This window comes from Phragmites australis, chromosome 22 (genome assembly GCF_958298935.1).
Source record: "Phragmites australis chromosome 22, lpPhrAust1.1, whole genome shotgun sequence".
In the NCBI taxonomy this organism is placed as follows: Eukaryota; Viridiplantae; Streptophyta; class Magnoliopsida; order Poales; family Poaceae; genus Phragmites; species Phragmites australis.
In genome coordinates, this window is record NC_084942.1 from 4,217,752 (window position 1) to 4,238,437 (window position 20,686).

At 43.3% G+C, this 20,686-nt stretch overlaps 2 protein-coding genes across 2 annotated transcripts; both read right to left on the reverse strand.

Moving 5' to 3' along the window:
* Nucleotides 1-14,403: 14,403 nt before the first annotated feature.
* On the reverse strand, nucleotides 14,404-15,984 carry LOC133905422 (uncharacterized). Its single transcript, XM_062347187.1, has 2 exons — nucleotides 15,849-15,984; nucleotides 14,404-15,767 (listed from the first exon to the last, which is right to left on the reverse strand). Exons 1-2 carry the CDS (start codon nucleotides 15,982-15,984, stop codon nucleotides 14,404-14,406), a joined length of 1,500 nt encoding a protein of 499 aa, XP_062203171.1.
* Nucleotides 15,985-17,362: 1,378 nt separating this feature from the next.
* Nucleotides 17,363-18,163, reverse strand: LOC133905461 (vegetative cell wall protein gp1-like). The gene has a single exon (XM_062347249.1). The coding sequence runs from the start codon at nucleotides 17,996-17,998 to the stop codon at nucleotides 17,546-17,548; it is 453 nt and encodes a 150-aa protein (XP_062203233.1). The 5' UTR covers nucleotides 17,999-18,163; the 3' UTR covers nucleotides 17,363-17,545.
* Between the last annotated feature and the right edge of the window lie 2,523 nt (nucleotides 18,164-20,686).

Here is a 20,686-nt window from a genome sequence, read left to right on the forward strand (position 1 = left end):
TGTTGCCCGCCGAGGCCCAAGATCCCCAAATCCAGTGCTCAAATGGGATGCTAGCCTCCACCATCGCCCTCCCATCTTGCAGGAGATTGATCTCCTCGCCGCATGCCTGCTGCGCTCCCTTTCAATGGCCTTTTGCTACGCACGTACTGCCGCCACCACGGCTATCCGCTTGCTGCAGTAGCTTGAAGAGGCACTGGGCGCCTCTCGTTTGTAACGAATGGATAGGAACGAACGTATAGGAGCGAGACGCAAGGATAAGGAGCATGAATAGGACAAGCTAATCACTGATAAGTGGGACCCATAGCTTGGCTGATCCACTGATCAAACGATTTTCATACCTTTTTTATGACACATGCTTGCATTTGCATTGGATGATTACCGTTGTCATTTATCTTACACTATCAAATATATGTTGATAAGATTACTGTGTTTTTCATTTCTGCAATCCAAACAATTCATCTCCTACGATTCCTGTGTTTTCTAATTCCCTATTTTTCATTCGCTACCCTATTCTATTCTTATGTTTACCCTATACCTACGTTTTTCCAATCACGTGTTCCAAAGTGGTCCTAAGCCTCCCGCTCTTCGCTGCTTCACACTCCCAATTTTCCTATCCGTCCACCACTCATTGTCGTGTCAAAACCGAGTACTATCATAGAAACAGTCAAAGCAAAGGGAGTGATACAGACGATTTTTTAGGACCTGTCACTAATAAAATACCTAGATATTATTCCTAAGCAGACGTGTCTGTAACATGACCGGCCATTTAGGTGTGCCAGAAGTCACAGACAGTTTTCACAAATTCGTATGTTTCCATTATACAGACACAGATAGATCTTAAAAAAAAACATTGACAGTTTCTTGATCCATATGATAGCTACAGACGGATTTTCTGAAAAACCGTCTGTAGTTAAAGACTTTGATACTATTTTAAATTTGACCCCTCGTTCTGTGCTTCCCACTACCTATTTTTACAAATTACTCGTCTCCCTCACTAAAGCGACGAAAAGTTCACTTCCCTAGCTCTTCTCGTTGCCATCCAATCCCCTTTCGCAGCGGTTTTCTAGAGTTTGTTTTTGCTAGTGAGGTTCGAGATCTGGGTTCTGAATCCCGTTCCCTACACCAAGGTGAATTTGAATTGCATCGCGATGTTGTTAGGGTTTTATTCGATCTATGTATTGAGTGTAATGTTGTTTTTTTGCATCCTAAATCTGCATAGAATATGTCTTTGTTCACTACTCTCAAACGCTAGGAGGATAGGGTTATTTCTATGGTTGCTTTCATGATCAGGATGCTTAACATCGATTTTAGTCGTGTGAAACATGTGTTATTTGTTGCTGTGAAGAGCAACACCGTAGACCTAATTTATGATGTGAATCGCGTTCTATTATCTTTTTCCTAATAAAATTTTTTCTATTGGTGTTCATTACAATGGAGATACTTTCGTGAACTATAAGACTGATTTGAATTGTCATCTTTTACTTAACAAGGACAAAGTATTTAAAAAGCAATGTTGTTTGGTTCTGGTGCATGACTGAATTAGTTAGGATGGAGTCTGCTCCGAATGACAACAAGATGATGTATGAAGATAATATTTTTGTTGAGATTTTGGTGAAATGTAGGTGTGTTGTTGAAACTCAATCATTGAAGGTATGATATTAGTGAATTTGTGTATGTTTATGTTCTGAATAATATGTGATGTTGAGATTGTGTATTGGCTTATGTTCTAAATAATATTTGTTATTTCTGAACCAATATATTCTTATGTGTTATATATGTGTGATATTCTTATGTATATATCTGTGATGTTTTTATTTATGTGATGTATGTTATATCATGAGAACAGCTAGAAAGCAAAATAGTTTCTTAAGGGGAAAAGAGTCATATAGATAGTTTTTTTAAAAAAAACATTCTATCTGTGACACTTAATACGCACATATATTTTTCAGAAAAATCCATCTGTGTGTATTGCAAAACTGACATGTGTGTAGATAGAGATGTAACAATCTGTAACAAAACTCAATATCACATACTTTTACAGAGATGAAATCCATACTCATATGTGATAGGATTTAAAATCCTTTTGTGATAAACCATTCTGAGGCCATGGAACCAATTGTTGCCCTATGCTCCCGTCGTAAATAACCCTCTCACCGCTACCAAATCTTGTGCTCCTGCTGCGCTTCGGCTGGCTACCCGCGTATCTCAACCGATGAGCATGAGAGGCTAGCACTACCAAGTCCCTCTCCTCCTCTCAGCCCCGGGTCGTCGTTTTCTGTGGCTCTGTGGCCACTGCCCTAGGCACCTCTTCTGTCCAGTGTGGCGAGATGGACCAACAAGATCAAGCAGCCCTCTCCCTTTGTCGATTTCTCCATGTTTTTACTCCCTTGGTTTGGACCTAGTTTGAGAGTAGGAATCTTTTCCCTCTATTTGGTTTCTCCAGTGTGGAAATTGAACCATACTCTCATTTCTTTCTCCCTATGGTTTGACACCACACTGGAACTGCTCTAACATGCATGTTTTTATTTTTCACTTTTCCTATTTTCCAGTGACTGGAAATTAGGGTTTATACAGTTAAAATTGAACACCACCAGCAGTTTTGAGTTTGTCGAGGGGGTTTGGAGGAAGAAGAAAAGAGGTGGATAGTCGAATATAGATTGGAAGGACTTGGTTCATTGACTGTGTAAAGAATGTCATTTTCAGTCAGCTGACCACTAGGGTCTCCCATTTATTTTAATGCTCTCCTTTACTCTTAATCATCCACAACAATATTTCAGCAAAAAATATAATAATTTAGACCAGCATATTATCAAGGGCCAAGGACCAACTGATAGTATCTCTGTAGGTTGTTGTCGTTAAAACTCCATATATAAGTACATCGTTCTTCTCTAGAAAAGGGGTAATTTCTATTTCTGTTTAAAAAAAGTTGCCCTGCTGAAGGACTGACTACTGGTGTACGTAGTTTGTATATGAACACAAAACACACTTTAAAATCAGTCTATGTATGAATGGAGAACAAATAGCGGCCGTTATAGTCAAGTTGACTGGCCAGGCGTCTAGTTTATTCGGTGTAACCTCTAAAAAAAGTCTATTCGGTGTTAAAGGTTTAAGAATTATGGATGGCCTTGCAAACATTACTTTACCTTGATGAAATGATTTAATGCCTTCACATTCAGTTTCTGTGCCTCCGGATTCAAATATTTGACCCCAGACTTTCGTTAAAGGCACCTTATCAGAGTCTTTTCTTAGACCTGCAACTTATTGTAGGTTTTTCTTTTTGGTAAGAGTAACTTACTGGAGATGGAAGAGCCGAATAAACATATTTATAAGGACTGTCTATTTAACTGTCGACAGATTTTACATGTCAAAATCTGTCATATTTTAAACCAATCAACAGCTGTCATGTGTGCTGTTAGTTTAAAACACTTAAAGCCCAACAAACAAAATACTGCCACCGCATCTGTCCAAAACGGGTCTGCATAGCAGCCCAAACCCGGTAGCATACAAACGGGTGCAAAGACCGAAACCAAAAAACAAAAGGAACCAAAAAAGGCCAAACAAACGTCGTTACTTATAACACAAAATCACATAAAAAAAAGGCTAGCATCATAGATCAACTTGCAGAAGAATAAAAAACCTAAAATACACAGGGAACTCAAAAAAGAAAGAAGTACCATAAGCTTAAATCTGTTGCATCTTGTAATTAGAATAACTACATGGCAAATTCCCTTTGTTTCATATGTTTAAATTTGAAAGGTTGTCTGCATTTAGTAGCAGGTATTGTCCCGGTTACTAACTGCTTTTGGCCCCTTTCCAATCTCTGAATATTGTACTGGGTGAGAGTGGTATTGGGTGCTAATCTCACGCATCATAACCTCTGTCACCTGCATAAAATGGCCGGGATTATGTGCTCTGATTAGGGGGGACATCACCACATGTTGCAACCTTAAGAACAAAGCAAATATCTCATGGATTCCAAAATCAAAATCAGTACAACAGACAAAAACAGGAAGCAAACAACATAAGAGAAGAGAGAGATACAGAGAGAAAAAACATATAGAGATAGAGAGAAATATATATATATATATATATATATATATATATATTCACACACACATATATATATATATGCATACAAACATATAGATAGAGAAATACAGATAGAGAAAGATTGAGAGAGAGAAAGGGAGAGATATACAGAGAGTAAGACTTTAAACATCAGAAAAATAAATAGAGAGGAGAGAAAGAGAGATACAGAGATAAATAGAGGAGATAAAGAGAGACATCCAGAGAGAAATACCTACATACAGAAAGAAAGAGAAAGAGAGAGAGAGATACAAAGAGAAAGATTTTAAACATAAAAAAAATAGACAGAGAGAGATACATAAATATACATATAGAGAAATAGCTACATACATAAATACCTACATACATAAATATACATATAGACAAATAGATAAAAACATACATCCAACATACAAAGACAAAGAAAGATAGTGATTCAAAACAGAGATATCTCAGAAAACATAAAGAAGGGGGAGAAAGAGAAAGAGAGAAACATAGAGAAGCAAATGCAGAAATCAACAATGAAATATACATACATACATACATACATACATACATACATACATATATGATATAGAGATAACTACATAAATAAAGATAAATACTGTAACATCCTGAGTTTAGCATATAGAAATATAGCAAAAATCACTCCAAATTAAAAAAAAATTAATTATTAAATCAGTATAAAATCAAGAAAACATATATTTGAATATATATATATATATACTTGTATGTGTGTATTCAAATATATTATTTGGCTAAGTATTCCAAAAATCACCAAATTAATTTTCTAATTAATCCTTGCAATAAATGGAGCATATGCATTTTGGTTTGTTTGCTTTTATGGTTCTTTACGTGGCGATTCAAATTGAATGCTTCTCAATTCAAATCTGTTCTAGTTCCTTTTGGCAATTTCCTAATTCAAATCAATCCGAGACAATCGATCTTCCAATCCAACTCAAATATATAATCCAATTACTCAATTGAATTATCCCCAATTAATTTTGGTCGATTTGAATTTGAATGTCTCTCAAATTCAAATCTATTTCTTAGATTCTTTTCAATTGAAATCCAATTTGAATTCAAACCTCTCTCAAATCCCGAGGTTTCTAGTTCAAATATTTTTCCTAATTCAAACACCCCTATTTGAATTGATGCCAAATCCGATTTCAGATCTAAATTCAATTACTACTATTTGAATTTATTCCCAAATATCTCAAACCCAGGCTCATTCAAATCATCGTCAATTTTGTATTCGATGCGATTTGAACCACTCAAGTTATATTCGAATACTTTCCAGTTTAATATTTTCACAAATTTGTTTCAATATAATCCAATTCAAATTCAAGTCATTTATTTGAATCATCATAAATCTCAATTCAGGTCAAATACACTCAAATTGAATTGTCATACAACCAGTTTACAAATGCAATTACAATTCAGATGCATCAAATTGATTTGTCATACAAATTTCTCATCTCTCTCATTCATCTCAATCTCTCTCATCTCTCTCATTCAAACACACACATATCTTTCTCACCCTCATTCTCTCTCATCTCCCTCTCACTGAGCTCCCTCTTTCTCTGTTCATCTGGGCAGACAAAAAGTCCCCGCCGCCATTCTCCACCGTGTTCACACCATGGCGCCAAAAGTCTCCCCCTCTCAATCTCTCTACTCATCTCTCTCACTCTTTGATCACTCTCTCTCTCTCTCTCTCTCTCTGTTCATCTGGGCAACCAGTCCTCTCACCACTCTCTGCACCGGCCACCTTTCTCCCGCGCTCTGCTCTTTCTTTCCTCTCTCTCTCCCTCACTGATCTTCTCATCTGGATGGCAAAAGCCAATTTCTCTTCCTCTCTTCTCTTTCCTTCACCTGCAAGCTTCCCTCATACATACATACACACACAAGCATGCATACGGAGCACACAAAGCACAGCACAGCAGCGACAGCTCCCCTCTCTGCTCCTCTCTCTCACACAAGCATACATACACACAAACATGCATACATACACATAGGCACCCACACCGAGCACCCTGTCTCCGCGCCATTCCTCATCTGCACCGCTCAGCTGACCAGCCTCGCTCCCCGCCCTCCTCTGCTCCTTTGCCGTCACCGTGCACATTGCGCCGCCATGCCGCCTAGCCGTGCGCATGTCGCCGTCGCACCACGACACGCTATCACCATCCAATCGAGGCCGCAGCAAGCCACACCGAGTTGTCCGCGCGTTGTTTGCCACTGGTGAGCTCCCTGCTCTACTCGCTCTCTCTCTCTCATGTGTGGCGGTGCATCTATCTCATGGCACTCAATAAAGCAAACTATAGCAGCAACTTCATCTAACCATGCAGAAATTTTGGTAATTCATGAAGCCAGCAGGAAATGTGTGTGGTTAAGGAATATGAAACATCATATTCACAAAGAATGTAATTTACTTTCAGAAGAAGAAGCGCATACAATCATACACAAAGACAATATGGCTTTCATCACTCAATTAAAAGATAGATATATCCAAGGAGATAGAGTGAAGCATATATCGCCGAAGTTTTTCTTCACCCATGATCTTCAAAAGGATGGTGTTATTATAGCCCAACAAATGCGTTCAAGCGAGAATCTAGCAAACTTATTCACGAAGGCACTCCCCACTTCAGTATTCAAGAAATTGACTCATGGTGTTAGACTGCGGCGACTCAAAGACATAAAGTGTTATTGTCATCAGGGGGAGTGAGTATGTGTGTACTCTTTATTCCTTGACCATGGTTTTTTTTCTCATTGGGTTTTTCCTTGGGAAAGTTTTTAACGAGACATACATATTCACAATTAATGGACATCCAAGGGGAGTGTTATGAAATCTTCATTTATGTGGATGTCCATAGCCCATATACCATCAAATCTTTAACCTCAGTGGCATTAGTGATGTAACCTCTATGGCATTAGTGATGTAGCGTTCCTAGCATCAATTCTTGAAACACTGTTGTTTAATCCTTCCACTCCTATATGGCTATATATACATAGGAGCTAGCATGCATCTGTGATACGATAATAAGAATATCTGATTTTATCTCCCACTCTCTTTGTTCTCTACATACTTGTATACTAATTTCTGATAGCCAATAAGTAATTAGTATATAACAGTTAGTGTATAACAATTTAGACCTTGTCGGTGGGGGCTAGTAACTTTTGATATGCTTTGGTCTCCATTACCTATACTATCAAAACTCATTATCTCAATTACGTACATGAGGCCTAGGACCATTCGCTTTTGATCTTAACTACCTATTCACATGGGTTTTTCTCATCCCCACCCCGGTAGATGGGGGCTAGGAAGATTGGTATGTGGCTAATTGTAGTACAATGTCTTTTTTCTTTTTCTTAAATACTTGTGAGAACCGTCCAAATCGCATTCGGTTTAATCGATTGTGCCATGTCCATAAAGATGAGAGCTAGCACAAACCCGTCATTCGATGTGCCGCGTGCAAACACATATCTAAAGGACACCTTTTGCAGCCACCTTACGATTAAAACGAGAGCAATCCCGATATCTTGATATATGCCTCAAGAAGCATATATCATTTACAACAAGCATATCATACCAAGATGCAATAGAGTGAAAATATTAAACTTAGATTATATGTCTTGATACTATTACCAGTTCGTATGACAAGTGCTAGAATCTAAAATTTTAAGCTAGGGAGCTACACATTGCAAGTTCAATCTCTCATTCTAGTTAAACATGTGCTAGAGAATTATATTACAGCACGAGTTTTACTCTAGCACATGAACATCTAGATCGCAGAGGAAGTATCACCAAAAGAAATAAAGACCGGTGGCACCATTACCTATAAGACACCACCGGGGTTAGCACAAGTGGTAAGCCACTATTCTTACCCGTCACCGACATCAACGTGGTAAAAGTAGATGAACATGGACTCATATTCACGTGTAGAAATAGAAAGAGAGTAACGTGAGTATGAAATTACTCGCAAGACTTACACGGTATGGGTATATACTATTTCGACTCTAAGGATAATGCATGGTTTAATCAATGGAAAGACACAAGGTTAAATTCATTAAGTGAAAAGCATTTGAATCAACAAGGTGACATGAACTACTAGCATTGATCAAAATAACAAAAAAAAAAGAAATACATACCATGCAAGGACAACAAGTACATGAATATAAATTGACATATACGCATGCTCATCTCAACCTAAACTTCATCAAAAGAATCTCATGAAAGCCCACATATAATCCATACCATAAACCCATCAAAATTCTACGATGATATCTAATGGAACATTAAGCATGCTAATAACCAAGAGCGGCTATCTGAGTAGTTTTTACAACGTGCGGGGGGAGGAGGGGGTACTCCTTTACCCACACGACACACGACCACCCTCCATACAACTCATCGGATGCAAGCGGTGATTCAACGTGAAAACCTTTCATGTACCCGCCCCGAACGTTTGTCCTCGTGCTCATGCATGCGGAGACTACCTAGGTCCACTCTCAGACATCCCTAGGAGCGTCTTCAAGCTCAATCGCTCACATCACAGGCACACAAATCAAATGAACATGATGACTTACGGTAATCAGCTCATCCATACCATATTCGGATATGTGGAAGTAAAAAAAAGTGCTTAAGCTAACAGCACCAACGATCGATGCTTAATTGACTCAAACTCGCCTATGGCATCTGGAACTCCTTTCCCAAACTACCCCTACCACCCGCTCAATGTCAACATCATCCCCATCATCCATAACTGAACATACTCATGATTCAAGTTATAAGCCCTATAGCTCGCGAACAATAGGACGTTCTACCGCTCAACTTCTACCATGACCTAAAGCAAGGCTAAGCAATTACCAAATAAATTTGAAGTTCAGACTTTAATACATTACTCCCTGGTTATTAGGATCAAGAATTGGCAAATTAATAAGGATAGCATATGCATAACAATTGTGTTCTACTCAAACTCAATCCTGATAACTGCAACCCTAGACATGCATCTACAATGTACAAGAATAATAGCAATTTAACCATAATAAAATTCACCAAAATAAGATGGATCACTATGCGTAGATGCTTTCCTTGAGTCTCAAATGCTTCATCCTCAACAAAGCCCTTGGTCTCAACCGCGTTGCTCTCCGATTCATCGGTGTCTATCGAAAATAAAATGCACTGAAATAAACATGAGTGCAATGCAACAAATAATGCTCCAAAATGAGTGAACTTTGGTGGAGATGTAGTGCACAGAGCTATGAATACAACGCAACAAGAATTATTCAATTTGGATAATATTTTCTCACATGATTAACATTTTAGTGTAGATCTGTCCAAAAAGGACCGCTTGTTGTCAAGGGTGCTTTAAACAGCGTGCAAACAAATTTTAAGTGATGTTAGGGACAATCATTTCATCCCATCCATTACTTTTCCTATGTGGAGCATTTTTTAAGAGAATGATCATGAAGGGAATACCCTAAGAAAATTCCTCAGAAGAACGCGACTCAAATTATCAAGATTGTCACGTTTAGGATGAAGCACAACAGCCAAAAACTCTTTATGAAACATTCTGCTTCCTTCCAAAGTGCAACTGAAAAGAAGTCAAATTCGAAATCAGGCTTAAGAAAATCCTATTGGAGATATAGCAAGCGGTGCTAATAGCCTCTGCCCAAAACTTTCTAGAAGTCCTATGCTCAACGAGCATCGTCCTAGCCATCTCCACCAAAATCCAATTCTTTCTCTCAACCACACCATTCTACTGAGGAACATGTGGGGCAGAAAATTTATGCTCAATGCCATGTTCAAGACAGAAAGCATCAAATAGATAGTTCTTGAACATGATACCATTATCACTGCGAATTGCTTTCAATGCACCAGCGAGTTCCTCGAACAATCTCAAAATCAAGCTCCAAAAGTGTGAGAACACTTCATCCTTACTCACAAGAAAGAAACCCAAGAGTAGTGAGAGTAATCGTCAACAATGACAAGTACATACCACTTTTCACTCGTCGAACGAACCCGGGAAGGACCAACCATGTCCATATGGAGAAGTTATCCTAGTCATTCAGTCATCACCAGATTAACTGGTGGGTGAAACGTGGCGACCATCTTGCCATACTGATAAGGAGCACAAACAAGGTCTTTCTCAAACTTGAGCTTGGGCAATCCTCGAATCAAGCTTAGGGCACTCAAACGAGAAAGCTAATCAAAACTCATGTACCATAACCTCCTATACCACATCTAAATCTCAGAAGAATGTTGAGCAATTAAACACCAAGAAGAACCATGAGACTCAGAAAAATTATCTCCAAAAACTCTTTCAACTTAAGAAATTTGACAAATCAAAGCGCCTGAGGAATCAAGAACTCGTGAAGTATCGCGTTTGAAACGCACTTCCAAGTCCTCATCCAACAACTGAGATAAAAAACCAAATTGTATCCCTGATGCTCCACCAAAGCCACATCTTTGAGAGTGAAACTCTCATTCACCTTTACCATACCTTTGGCTTTCACCAATCTTTTTCGATCATCCCCAAAAGTGATGTACTTGTGTCTCTTCGTCGGGGTGAGGCTAGAGAATCATAATGAATCTCCAATCATATGGCGCAAACAACCAATGAGCCACTTGTTCTCCAGGCCTCTATCTGCCACCTTAGAAGAATCAAGCTCGGGGTTGCTGTCGTTGTCGTCCTCTATAAAGTAAAGACTGGTGATGTCCTTGGTCTTCTTATTGTTATTCATGGGCTGCTCCTCCTCCTCTGAGATCTCCTCCTCGCTTGAGAAAGTGTCGACATCGCTGAGCGTCGCCACAAATGCCCTTGAAGCCACCTTGGCCGCCTTCTTAGCCATCTTGTTGCGATTCTTGAAGAAGGGCTTCTTGGAATTTTTGTGCTTGTAGTCGTGGTTGCGATCTTCACTCTTCTTGAGCTTAGGGCAGTCTACTTGAAGTGGGTAGTGTCACCACACTCAAAGCAGGCCCGAGAACCATCCCTCCTCTGGCCTCGATGGTTGTTGTAGAAGCAGATGAACTTCTACACAATTAGTACAAGATCCTCATCTTCAAACACATCCACCTGCTCCTTCATAATAGAGACCAAGGAAAACAAATTAAATCCACCATTTAAGGGGTTAGCACAAGAAACACCAACTCAAGACTAACTGGCACCGCTAGGTCCTGGAATCAATGCCACGTTCTGAGACAAAAGGGTTTCCTAGGCCTATCCTTGCCGCTTTGGTGATCTCGGTGGACTTGAGCGTGCTAAAGAGTTCATCACAAATCAATGTGTCATAACTGGATGACTATTTAATACTCGAGATCTTCACTTCCCATAAACTACGGTTAAGAGCATAGAGAAGCTTAATCGCCCTCTCATGATCAGAGTAGTGAAAAACTCCAGTGGATCTCAGATTGCTGACAATTCCATCAAAATGAGCAAACATGACATCCAACGACTCTTCGGGGTCTTGCACGAACATTTGATATTCTTGGTTATACGTGCTTTGGTGCCGAGTCTTGATTTGGTTTGTACCCTCATGAAAAACACTCAAATTAGACCAAATCTCACGAGCAATCCAGAGGTATTGAACCCTGTCAAACTCATTCTGACTCAGGCTTGTAAACAAAATATTTCTAGTCTTGTTGTTAGCCGTTCAATTTGAACCTGAGTCATGTGAGCAACAAGGATCTTATAATTGGAATCAACTATTTCCCATATTACACTTTCTTGGCTTAAGAGGTAAGCCTCCATGCGCACCTCCCATTACAAAAAATTACGGTCGTCAAACAGTGAAATTTTCCCACTGCTCTCTATTATCGCCTACGGATCACAAAGCCCGTTAAGGTTAACAGGTGATCAAACTGGCTCTGATACCAATTGCAGGATCAAGATTTGCGTCTAGAGGGGGTGAATATGTGCCTTAACAATTTTCTTTCAAAATTGATGACCTTCATGACTTAGCTTTGGTCTTGACGCAAGCTTCACGATGATGCCATGTGCACTCCATCCTTCCACGATTTTGAGGCCAAACTGCGAAACTACCTCGCACGCTTCTCATCGCGTAACTCACTCCCGCTTGCTTTCACTTCAACAAGCATCCTGATATTGACACATGTACTCCGTCTTGCGATCTTGACTGTCGGCAAGTCTCTTCCGCTCCCGATTCCCTCAAGCCGCCTTGTCACTTGCACCAGCATCTACTTCTCTTTATTTTGTCAACACGTCGTCTTCATCCATCTTCTCATGCTTTGCTTGACCTCCACTTATACAGCCAGGACTACCCTTAATTCTGCCCGGCCTCCATGAACGTCCAACACCAAGCACTCTGCTTAGCCCCAATCATCCCACCGTCGGTCGTTAGGTTGCATCTATCACCTACACATCATGAGACAAACAAATATGCATCTCTAACAACATATAACTCAACCTGCAGTTAGTTCAAATCGAAATCCTTAGTTCAAAACACATCTAAAAAAATCGTGAATGCCGGATGATCCGGTGCACACTCCTTCTAAGCGCTGGACCATCCAGCGTGTGTACTCAGGAGACCCCTCTGTTTGGAATCCTCTCTGTAAGAAATAGTTCGACGTGCATTCATCCCCATCGCCAGACCATTCGGCATGTGCACCTCACTAGAACCCGTTTTGCACCTTCTCTGTAAAAATTGCTTCGGCGAAACATCTGACATTCATTTCTTTAGCGCCGGACCATCCAACGAGCTCCAGTCCACCAGAGCCTATCTACAACCTGTCTGCAAGAAATGTTTCAGCGTGCATCATGCCCATCGTCGGACCATCCGGCGTATACATTAACTTTTACCTCTGAGTTGAATTGCTCTGACGTGTACTGCATATAAATGTCGGGCCATCCGGCGCATTTATTTTCCGCAGCGTCGGATCATCCAGTGTGTACAAATTTTCTGGACTCAGAAATAAAAACACCAACTCCACTTCCTCAGTAATTTTGGTTAGTTATGATCATAATTGTAATACATATATGCTAATGCAATTCAAAAATCATCAAACCAAATCAACACACTTGTCAATCACTCATCACATGTAAAGCAAGACGTATTTCAATTTAGTTTCTCACTTTCATAATTAATACTACAACTGCATTTTAATTATAGATAATCGTATTTTCATATCTCCCGCGCAAGCCAATTAAGAATGTTAAAAGATTTGGTACTATATTAATCTAGCAGCATCAGCCTCAGCCATGGTCACGACGGCATCTTAGGAAAGGAACGTACGCATATGCATGCCTCAACTCAAGTATGTAGTTGGTCGTGGCCTCACCGGTGCCTATGCCTCCCGCCCTCCTACACCGCCTTCCTACATGGCTGCGAGTCCGTCGGCCGACCGGCTGGCCCAAGTTACATAACACCTCCCTTGCACCATTCCTAGCTCCACATCAAGATTGATTTCGCGCAAGCTCCACGACGAGCGCTAAGGGACTTGGCCGCATGCAGCCTCGCCAACTTTGCGATGCTATTTAGTCGATCGTTTGCGCAACCAGCCAGTGGTAATTCTAGTCGTTCATCGACCTTGGGGACAGAGGCGAAGGTACATGGAGAGCGAAGGTACAGATACACCTATCAAAAATCAATATTAATTTTCAAAATTTTACTTTTATCGTACCTCTCACGACTCAAACTCTTACACCCACAACAGACTGGATAGACTTATGTCGAACATAAAACCTGATCCTACATCCCTCTATTTCTCTCTAGTTTTGCCACTTTTGGGGAAACTGTACGACGAAGGATCCTCCGGCGACCGGGGACGAGGACAACATGCCATCGTTGGACACCTAGCTGCACCTGGAGCTACAGCGGGCTGCTGGCTGGCCAGGATCTCGCCAGCGAAGGTTTCGAAGGATTGGGTGGTGGTGCACAGCACTGGTGTTGATGCCTTAGCCCGCAGAGAGGGGGAGGGGTGGACGCGTTCACAGGGATTTCAATTCCGGTTTTGAATTCTTTTTCATGTCTTAATTTTTGTTCTAGGCTAGTGCAAGTTTGATGCGCCAAGCTGCTTTTTCGTTTTCTTGAGTCACAGGACCCACCTGTCAGTCAAACAAAAACAAAATTGAGCAGAGAGAAGAATTCAACAACGGGACGTCGTGTATGTGTGCGGAGAGTCTTTCCACCAGACCAGCAACTTTTTAGTTCTCACAGGCGCAGAGTGGAACTTTGATTGCAAAAGGATCGGGAAAAAATCAAACAGACCCAATTTTTTTTGACCAAAATCATATTTTTCCTTCATAGCCGGAATTACCGAATTTCATGGAATTTCGATGAAATTTTACCAAAATTAAAATCCCTGCATTGGACTGACAAGCAACCTCATCGCGCAGCCGCCGCCCCAAGCTGCTGCCGCCGCCTCCTGGCTGCAACCACCAAGAGACCGAGCAGTATCACCGTGGGAGCGACCACCATGCCCAGCGGGAACCTGCGACTCCCTCGCCGCCGCCGCCGCCACCGCCACCGCCACCGCCAGAGCCTACCTGGCGGTGGTGGCTCTTCCATCGGTCTTGCGGCAGGCTGCTCCACCTGTGGTAGCTCTTGCACCGGTTCTTCAGCGGACGCCTCCACCTGTGCCGACTCTTGCACCGGTTCTTGGGCATGTGGCTCTGGTTCTTGGGCGGTCGGCGTCGCTTGCACGGTGGGTTCTTTGGTAGGCGGCCCTTGCGGTGGTTCATGAGGCAGCTCGAGCGGCGGCGGCTTTTCCACCGGTCCTGAGGTGGACTGCTCCACCTGTGGCGGCTCTTGCACCGGTTCTTCAGCGGGCGCCTCCACCTGTGGCGGCTCTTGCACCGGTTCTTGGGCATGTGGCTCTTGCACCGGTTGATCAACCACCGGCGGCTTTGGCTCCTCGGGTTCCTCCTGCAGGACGGCCGGTGCGGCACGGCGCTCGGGCTCGCACTCGTCGTTGCACGGGATGTCGACCGGCGGATTTGGCACGTCGGCCGGTGGCTCAGGTTCGCCGTGCGGCGGCCCGAGCACTTTGATCGGCGTCTCCACCAGCGGCTCCTGGTACGCGGGCTCAAACACGACGTCGCACTCGATGTCGATTACCGGCGGCTCGGCCTCGACCAGGACCGGCGTCTCCACCGGCACGTCGCGCTCCTCCTCCACCTCCACCGGCGTCTCCACGGCCACCTCCGTAACCACCGGCTCCAACTCGGGCTCCTGTATCGGCACGAGCGTCTCCGCTGGCACGTCGCGTGGCGGCGGCTCGGGCTCTTGCTCTTCCGACTCCTCCGATTCAACGTAGACCCAATCCTCATGCCCCATCTCGAGGCTCGACGCCTCGTCGTCGATCTCCAGCTCCATCTCGACCGCGACGTCCCCCGGCTCCGGCTCGGACTCGACCTCGATTCCCACGCCAGACGACTCGCAGTCGCAGTCCGCGCTGTCGACGTCGAGTCGCGCCTCCCGGTCGCTGTCGCCCGGCGGGGCTGGCAGAAGCTTGGGCATGATGACGACGAGCAGCTCGTCGTCCTCCTCGTACCCGACGGTGATCCGGTCCACCTCGACTCCCGCCGGCACGTCGAACACCCGGCGAAACCCCTCGACCACCTGCCGGTGCGCCACCCGCACCCTCCCCACTGCGGCCTCCACCGAGAACGCATCCTTCCTCGCGCACACGACGGCGACCTCCGTGCCGGCCTCGCCGACGCGGACATCGATCTCGTCCTTCGCGTAGCCTGCACGCGTAGGCAGCAAAACGTTCACACTCTACACTGCCAGCGTACGTCGACTGGGAACGGATCGAGAGAGATGCGTACCAGGGAGGTGGGCGAGGACGAGGAAGGCGGCATCGGTCTCGGTGGTGGCGAAGGCGAAGTCCTCGTCGGGCACGGGCGGGCAGGTGACTTGCACGGCGAGGTCGAGATCCATGGCGCGGTGGCTTTGCAGCGGCATGAACGGTACGCGTAGCAAGCTTCGGCCATGCGTGTGGTTTCTTGTGGCTTAATCCTCGTGGCCTCTGCACCATGGCTTGTTAGGGAGATGGGGGGTGCCTTTGGTTGCACGGATGGATTTCGCTCCGGGGTGGGTTTGGAAGAGATGCTCCCACGAAAAAGAGATCATGAACAGATCTGCTTAATTGACACTCACGAAAAAGGATTCATATTTGATAATATGAATCACGGAAAATTCGTGCATTTCTTGCTTTAGATATGGTTCGGTTGCATGCCTCGATTTGGTATTTTATACTTTTCCTAGGGAACTGGGAGATGAAAATAGAGTACTTCTTTAGTTTCTCTTTATAGGGCATGTTATATTTAAAAAAATCTTTGGAATTATACTTTGTCTATTAATTTTTCTTACGGTATATAACCAATTGTTACAAAATTAATATCGTATTAAAAAAATTATAAAATATAAATCTATTGATACAATTTTTATACTAAACGTACATATTATTTGATTAGTTGTTACTTAAAACTTATAAAGTTTGACTTTTCAAATCATAATGTGGCCTATAAAAAGAGAGTTGCTAATTTTCAATCGAGTAAAAATAAGGTATACTTCACTCACAACAGCAACCGTTAGATAAAGATCTAACTATTGAAAAAAAAACTGATTCACATGTGAACAATATTTTTTTTAATCGAGCTAGAATATATCTATAGATAGTTTCATACCCATCCTTATCTGTTCATGTAAACCTAGCTTGTGGGAGTAGTTTTACTTCTCAGTTGGGCTTCTGCTGAACCATAAGCTGATATAGAATTGTGCTGCTCGGTAGCAGTTTAATTAGCTCAAAAAGGACCCCGGATGGTTGGGCCCAAGCAATAGCTTTACTTGATTGAGGATGCTTATACTGCTTAATATAATGATAACGTAACAATTGTGTGTAGAAAATCGTTCTAAACATGAACGAGCAACAGGACTAGAATGCGAGTCAGAATTAATTAGAAGCTACCACATCATCTGTAGGAGCGTTTGTAAGAAAAAATATCTAAGTACCAATATATGCTTTCTCCACTCAACAAGGAAGCAAGAGGTCCCACTTTTTTTCCTTATTAGTTTCACTACTATGCAGGTTCGAACAATCTAGATATCCTGTTCCGATTTCAAACTCTTTATACTTATAACTACTTAAAAAAAAAACATTTAGCATCAACCCATCAGAATAGGTTCCTGAGGGGCCGATTCAAAAACATTATCGGAATTTGTTCAAACGATGAACCGATTCAATAGTAGGTTGAGGCAGCTTTGAGCCAATTCCGATATGAGCATATCAGAATCGGTTAGGTCAGTCGAGTGAAAAAATGAACGTATAAATAGGTAGAAAACATGCGTACACGTACATCTCTACCGAATAGCAATCTCACGAAAATCCTGGTTCATCGTCGTACATACAACACAACACGCCAACGACTGATGGTACACGTAAAGCACACCGCACGACCACACGCACAGCACCTGGCACCTGCCAAACACGCTGGACGAGCCACCTGCCCACCTCACCGCGCTACTACTGCCGCCGCCGCCTCCAGGCCACGGCCACCGCGAGCGCGAGCAGGATCACGGCGGGGCCGACCACCATGCCCAGCGGGAACCCGCGACGCCTTGCTTGCCGCCGCCGCCGCCGGTAACTGCGCCCGCGCTTCCTCCCACCACCGCCCTGGTTCCAGCCCTCACTACCGCCCGACTCGCTATTGGATTCTCCGTCTCGCGGAGACTCTGCTGCGGTCGTCGGAGTGGGCGGCGGTGGCGGCGGTACTGATGGCTGGACCGGCCAAGGCCCTGGTTCTTCGGCGGGCGACTCTGCAACGGGCGCCTCCACCTGTGGCAGCTCTTGCAACGGTTCTTGGGCTTGTGTCCCTTGCACCGGTCGATCAACCACCGGCGGGTTTGGCTCCTCGGGTACCTCCTGCACGACGGCCGGCGGTTCGGGCTCGCTGTGCGGCGGCCCCGGCACTTCCATCGGCGCCTCCGCCAGAGATTCCTGGTGCGCCGGCTCGAACACGACGTCACACTCAACGTCGAGCACCGGAGGCTCGGCCTAGACCAGGACCAGCGCCTCTGCCGGCACGTCTGAAACCACCGGCTCCAGCTCGGTCGCCTTCTCTGGGCTTCTTGGGCACCATGTTGTCTTGTGAATGAATAGGTAGCTGGGGGGGGGGGGGGGGATGCCTTTGTTTGCACGGATGCATTTCTCTCCGGATGGGTTCGGAAGAGATGCTCCGACGAAAAAGAGATCGTGGGCAAGGAGCTAAGTTTCACCCATACGCGATACTTTGATATAGATATGAGTGCGGCGATAAGGTGATCGTCAAAAACAAGGATATATCGATACGATAAGTATATATAAATATATATTTAATTTTTAGTAGAATGTAAATAACTGAATACGCCAATACTTCTTTTCTTCCTCTTCCCTCCTTTCCTTTTCTTTTCTCCAAACCCGAGCTTATTGGACCAAGGGCGGCCTGCTCTCCTTCGCTTCTACAGGCCCAACCGGCCCCTCCTTTCTCCCCCTGCACAGCAAGCCTTGTGGAGTTGTACCTTATATGTGTCTTATAGCCATGTCTGCAGCTCCTTTGCCCTACAACTAGGTTTCTGCCTAAGAGTTGTAGCCACCTTGTCTACCACCCAAGCTTGAAAAGCCATTTTGCCCACAACTCTACTAGAAGAAGCACATGTGTGATCATCAGTGTTTATTTGGACCTGCAATGCATACACAAAATCAGGTAAGCAACAATTTATACATACAAGAGGCACACAAAATTGAACTAGAAGTATACAGTAGTCAAGGATTATACCCTGGTAGTCTTATTATGCAGTGTTCTGGCTACAATTCTCCAAGGACACCCTTTTACACCACAATAGCCTCTAAATCTATCAGGATTAGACTTTTCTGTATAAAGCTCAAACTCTCTTCTCATTGCCATTATGAATTCTGGCATGTTTAGGTACACAGTACCAACACCCATTTAGGGTGATCCCTATCCCAATTCCTAACTAGTTTACCAGGCACATGATCATTCACCTCCACTGCTGCTTCTTGCATTTCTCTCTCAGCATCTTGAGGAATAGATGGAATAGAGTGTTGAGTGGATGTTTCTGCTTCTCTTGTTGCTTCTACTCTGGCATCATCAGCTCTTAGTCCACAATATGTTATCCTCATCAAAGTTGACATGAGCAATTGCTCCTTCAACAACTAAAGGTTGTAGCTTCAGTTGAGTCTAGCCAACCACAAACTCACTTGGTTCTGTTGTTGGATTAACCTCAGTTACACCAGCATCAGTGGGATTACCATATGTGGGAAATTTCAACTACTGAATTAGCATCACTTGGATTCTCATCGGTTGCCTTCCCATCAGTTGCAGCATTAACTTTCCTTGGACCAGTTTCAATGACTGCATTGTATTCTTCCTTCAGCACTACCTTCACAATGAGCAAGAGCTTCTTTGTATCAAATCTATCACAAAAATGCAGCATAAGAGCCATGTTGTCTCCAATCTCCACCATGGTATCTGATTTCTTGTCACGTCCATAAAAAATAGGCCTCTGGCATCTCCTGCAGATGATTCTGGACTGCAAATCCTCAATCGGACACTGCAAACAAACTATGCCAGTGACCCACCACTCATGTTGCCTATCTGCTATTTCCACTTCGGATCCATCATCAAGAATCGCAACATAGTGTCCCACTCTAACGTGTATACTAAACGCTGTGTCAGGATCCATCCTGATACCAAGGATAATAAAAAAGGGGAAATTTGGAATTAGGGTTTCAAACCAACTCCAAATGCACACAGTATACTACGGAGTAAGGCAAAAAGCTACGAAATCTACCCACGGGATTGCAACTTACCATGGCGGCGGCGGCTCACTCGATGAAGCCATGACCAAGCTCATCCACGATAGAGAGAGGATGAACGCCGACGGAGAGAAAGACGCCCGCGACTCCATCTGCTGCGTGTGGGGAAAGGGGAGGGCTACGTGACTGGGTCGGAGTGCGTCCAGGTCCGACTGAGCCAGCCTTAACTAAGCGCAGAGGGCAAATGGTCATTTCGCATGCTATGCCACGTCAGTTGTGGGACCCATCGGACACGTGTCTGTTCCTGGTCGAGCGTGTGGCAAAATATGAAGTGTACAGTGGGCCCCAATGGCAATTTGTCAAAGTTCTTAGGAAGGATGGCTTTTGAGAACACGCCACTGGTAACGATGGCAAATAGTTAATTGCCCTGGTTTCCCCAAATCATGGTATGTTGTTTCATTTCATAAGCCACCTCATATCTCAACTTTAGAACTAGTTCTAGAAACATTCAAAGAACATCTAATTTAACATGCTAAACAAGTAAACTTATAGAAAGGCATTGAAACAGTAGACTCGAACTCTACTTTGACATTTTTTAATCCTAGGTTCTTAGCTAGAATGTCAAAATTTGACAAATAATAAAATAATTAGATAAAGTGAAACAAGCAGCAAAACAACTTTATTTGTACACTAAAATGAATCTGTAATACATCATGAAAGGAGAAATCATTGTCCAAAACCTACTTCTATCATAAGAAAACAATGAAATACTAGTTTACTACTATGGATGTGATTTTTTTTCGAATGGACAACAAGAGAGTTGCCGATTATATATTAGAAGGAGTAAAA

Excerpts from the sequence above, each read along its gene's own strand:
- LOC133905422 (XM_062347187.1), bottom strand. The coding sequence starts at position 15,984 with ATGCCGCTGCAAAGCCACCGCGCCATGGATCTCGACCTCGCCGTGCAA. Across the intron at positions 15,768-15,848 it reads CGTCCTCGCCCACCTCCCTG|GCTACGCGAAGGACGAGATC; the intron begins GTACGCATCTCT and ends CTACGCGTGCAG.
- LOC133905461 (XM_062347249.1), bottom strand. The coding sequence starts at position 17,998 with ATGGAAGTGCCGGGGCCGCCGCACAGCGAGCCCGAACCGCCGGCCGTC.